The 4,809-nt window shown below is 41.2% G+C and overlaps 1 protein-coding gene across 1 annotated transcript in view; it reads left to right on the forward strand.

The window, feature by feature from the left end:
• The first annotated feature begins 947 nt into the window (after positions 1-947).
• Positions 948-4,809, forward strand: part of stum (stum, mechanosensory transduction mediator homolog) — a 21,099-nt gene continuing 17,237 nt past the window's right edge. Inside the window, exon 1 of the mRNA XM_020603749.1 lies at positions 948-1,977. Coding sequence (XP_020459405.1) covers positions 1,767-1,977 — 211 coding nt within the window. The 5' untranslated portion in view covers positions 948-1,766. The remainder of the gene's footprint in view (positions 1,978-4,809) is intronic.

Genomic DNA, 4,809 nt, shown 5'->3' on the forward strand with positions numbered 1-4,809 from the left:
AAAAGAAGGAATTGGGGGAGAAATTAGGAGAAAGAGGCAGCGATGAGGAAGAGGAAGGACTGGATGGAGAGGGGCTGAAAGCCTAGAGATCAATTTCTTCTGTATATTTACCTACAGCTTCCTGGGTTGCTAGGAGACCAAAAAAGATGAAAGAGAAGAAGAGAGGCGAACACAAAGCAGGGAATAATTTCAGGGTTGCACTGATTGCCATTGTGTTTTTACCACTTGTGCTTATCCAGAGGTCATGCTGACAGTGGAGTGGAGAAGACGAATGGGAGAGGAGGACAGGGTGAGGAAGAGAAAGAATTAAATGAAAGTTAGTCAAATTGATAGGAAAGGAAAAAAGGGAGATGAAGAGACTGATGCGATGATCTTTAGGGGAACAGGCTGCATGAATAATTACTGAGATATTGACACTGGCTCTCATGTTGTCCCCCTCCTCACCACTGTCCATCATCCAGACCGCTGTCCACTCATTCCTTTTATTCCTCATCTAGCTTCCTTTTGCTTTCTCTCCTCCCTGTCTTAATCAATATGCTTGTTCTATAGGGACAATCAACAAATTTGAAAACAAGCTTTGTAAAGGACATAATCATCAGCTTCGGCTAATGGTTCACTATTATTACAGACTGCAAGGAGACTTTTGCAAATGTCTCATGATCATAAGCTGTTTTTATTTGTCTTAATCAGATGCACCTACAGTAAAATCTCTTGTAAATGTATGAATGAACAATACTGATGTAAACAAACAGCACTAATATGTTTAAAGTCAGATGAATGCATTTGGTCACTGATCTGACTGAGATCCACTGAATAACGGCTTGTTAAATGTGATCTCTTTGAACAGTAGCATTAGAGTGGTACACTGTTACTTTAAATGGAGGGAGAAGATGAGGAGGGCAAAGAGGGAGGGAGACAGAGAGAGAGGGAGACATAGTAGAAGAAAGGGGGGTCGTTGTGAGTACTCTCTCTTCTCCGTCTTGGAGAGGTGTGTAGGCTGAGTGCAATTTTACTAAAAGAAAGACAAGGCAGACAAGAAAGTGACTTCAGAGGAAATACCTGAAAAGAGCTGCACATCTTTCGAGGATATTTTGAAGACATTCAAACAGATTTAAGGTGGAACTGTCAGTGATTCAGCTTTCCTTAAGTACATATTAGACATGCGAGCAAATGGCAGATATCACTGACCCCTGATGAGAGAGCATGCTCACTTTTGAGGACTTTTAAGGGAAGCCAACAGTCGTGAAGAAAAATTCTCGCTGTCCTCCAGACTGCTGTTTCTTGGAGGGACCCGATAATGAGGTGTCTTTTTTAACATTAAAAAAAGAAAATCAGCCAAGATAACTGCTCTCCAGGGAAGACTAAAGTTTACTTAGTTGAGAAGCTTTGAGGCAGCAGAATATTCCTTTAACAGTTTGAAGGTTTAAAGTAGATTTGGAAAGATACAGGTTCTTTTACTGTATTTCACTGGAATAGAATTGAATATTTCTGGTTAATTTGCAGATATATTTTTTGTCACCAATTCTCCATAGACGTACACTACTTTCAGACAACTTGTGATCCAACTGTCGACATGCACTGCTGGATATTTGTTAACTCCAAGGATATGATCATTCACCATTGATTGTTTTTGTCTTCTACTAAATTGCTAACAACCATAGCAGAGAGGGACCGAGAGGCAAAATCTAGTTCTCTTGCATTGCCTTTCAAATTTCACCAGCCAGTCTTTATTTATAGAATTAAACAAGGAAAGTAAAGAAAGGGAGATGGCACAGAAAGAGGGAGGAACAGAGCAGGGGTGTGTCAAGACAGGGGACAATCTGGGGGGCAAAGCCATGGCCGGGGGCCCTACGGCGGGTGGAGGAGTGGTGGTGGAGGTCAGGGAGAAGAAGGGACCACTGCGGGCTGCGATACCCACGATGCCTTTCCCCCTGGCCGTTATCTGTCTGTTTCTGAACACCTTTATACCTGGACTCGGTGAGTTGGGAATCCTTTGTTTCTTCTTTTCATTTGTTCAGTCTTTTTGTGAGACAGCTGGCAAACTGGAGCACTGATATAAACAAAAGCTAAAAGAATGTAAACAGAGCTGAAATGGCCATTAGAGAGTTTACAGCTGTGGTGCCAGCATGCCAGTAGACAGCTAGATAAACAAACATGAAGGCAAAATAATTGAATAAATATCAAAGTGGAATGAAGATTGACCATAAAAGCTGCAAGGAAGGTTTCCAGGAAATGAATGACAAATTAAAATTAGTTTTGGGGGAGGAGACTGACTGTTAAAGTGCATTAATTTTTTATAATCCTTGGGGGGGAAAGTACCAATACTCTCAGGTGTGCCTATGTGTTTGTATACCTGTGTATTTTCTTGTATTCCTGCAGATGTGTGATAAAAAGGGTAAGAAAGACAGTGAGAGAGCCTATTCACACCTTGTGTTAAAATAAGAGCATCAGGGTGTAACACAGCCTCCATCTCCCAGGTGTTAATGCACACAGTAAATGTGGTGTCTAGACGGCAACAGAAACATCATCACTAAGGGTTTAAAACTCTATCACAGTCATTATTATGGGCTGCAACATCCTCACTGTGGGCGGACACATCATCACAGCAGGTAGGGGTGTCATCTAAGTCAGCAAGAATTTAGAATCAGGTCTTTATCACATGCAATAATAAACTGATGTTCTCTGTGTTGCCTCCTGATCAAGGACCCTGGAAGACAATCAACTCTTTATTGTTAGCGATTCCCCAACCAACCATTAAATGTGTTGTAGTTGTCAAACACATACAGTATAATGTATGTGGCCATATCTGTTCAATCAATTCATTATGTAGACACCCAAAATGCTTTTTATGCATTTTTCTTGACCTTAGTCACATTTCGGGGATATCTAGAAAGTAAAGCCTGATTAGTTTTTAATGCAGACATCACCACCATGTGAACATCTGTGAAGCTCTTTACAGTACGTCTCGTGTCCTTTGGTATACATCAGTTTAGATATTCAAAGACAATCCATCTGATCTGTGTGTGTTTTGCTGCAGATACAGATTTAGATCATTTTCTGTTATTAGGATGTCTCTGCTGTCTGTCGTACCTTTTCCCTCTAATTTCCTGTGTTTAATCCTCCACTCTGTTGGACATCTGTGTAATGTTTTTGTGTATGCAACATCTGCTAACTAACGACACACACACACACACACACACACACACACACACACACACACACACACACACACACACAGAATGCAGCATCATCCTCATTTGTACATTACAAAGCCTGTGGAGCCAGAACTGACACACACAGACATGCACGTTATGCTGCCATCATTTCAGGAGACAATACACTCACTTACATTAATTTCCTGGGAGCCTACCCTACTCTTAAGCTCACCCCATCCCTAGATCAAGTCATCATTCTAAAATGCAATGATTTACATTTTGGGATTTGCTTTTTGTCCCCATAAAGGTGTCTAGTCCCCACAGTGTGACTCTGGAAACGGAACATGAATAAGACCAGGCCACATTCACACTCACACGCTCTATAGTGTCCTGTATCCAGTCAACAAACCCTACTGTATTCACACCAGTGCAACACCATTACTAGCCCCAGCCTGTGACTCTCATGTATTATATACATTCGAGTAACTGAGACTTGCTGACTGTTTTAAAATGGTCGGCAACTCTCAATTTTTGCACATTAACAGATAAGGCAGGTCATTTATTATATTAACGGTATTTTCAGCAATCTCCATACAAAGACTAAAAGCATCAGTTAATTACTTTTACTCACAGTTGATGCCTGTCAGCTGTCAGTCCTCCATCAGCTTGTTCATCTTTGTCATAGACCTCCACTGTTGTCCAAAAACAATTAAAAACACATCAAGGAAACACACCTCTGCACTGGGTGACATGCTTTTTCATAACGAAACACCAGACCCAGCTATGCTGCCCCCAAGTCTCCTAGCTTTCATAATTTCTTGAAGTTAGCATGAGTCAGAGTCAACTGCACATGTGCAAGTTTTTGTGGGAACTCTCAGCTTTGTTTACTCCTCACGCTCTGGTCTGGGGTTTTTACTAATGAAGGAACATGTCTCCTAGTGCAGGGGTGTGTTTCCCTGATGTGTTTTTAATCCTTTTTGAACAACAAAGGAGAGCACAGACTAAGAAGCTGATCCAGGACTGACACACTGACGGACATTAACTATGAGGAGAGGCAATTCAGTGTCAATTTCAGTTTCTGTATGGAGATTGCTGAAAATACTGTTAATATACAAAATGACCGACCTTATCCTTTAAAGGAAGATCATCCCTGTGACTCAAGTGCATGTAATACACGAGCCACAAGCTGGGGCTACACCATTACCAGACAAAGACACATACAGACATCATAAGCTATAAATCTTCAGCTCGGCCTCAGGGCGTACAATCTCACATACATGCAGACATTCACACACAGTCATTCACTAATCTAGATTAGTCCAGTGGTTCTGCTGAAAAGCAGCAGGACATAAAATGGTAAAACAGGTTGTTTTAGAAACAGCAGATCATGTACAGCAGCAGTTATTGAAGTGATGATCCTACTGTGTGAAACACTGTGTGAAAAGAAAACAAAGAACAAAAACAGAAGAAATACCAGGGAAAAACAGAAAGTCGTGTTTTTCTCTAAAGGGATTATGAAAATGATGCCTCCATAGAAATCCCTCAGCGCCGAGTCTATAACCTATGATGTGTCCTCTCCGCCTTTTGGCTCTAACCTATTGGTCACTCTGACAAGTCATGAGTGTGTTTGTTCATCCTGCTTCATCTTATTCAT

Source organism: Monopterus albus, unplaced genomic scaffold (assembly GCF_001952655.1).
Source record: "Monopterus albus unplaced genomic scaffold, M_albus_1.0 scaffold62.1, whole genome shotgun sequence".
Lineage (NCBI taxonomy): Eukaryota > Metazoa > Chordata > Actinopteri > Synbranchiformes > Synbranchidae > Monopterus > Monopterus albus.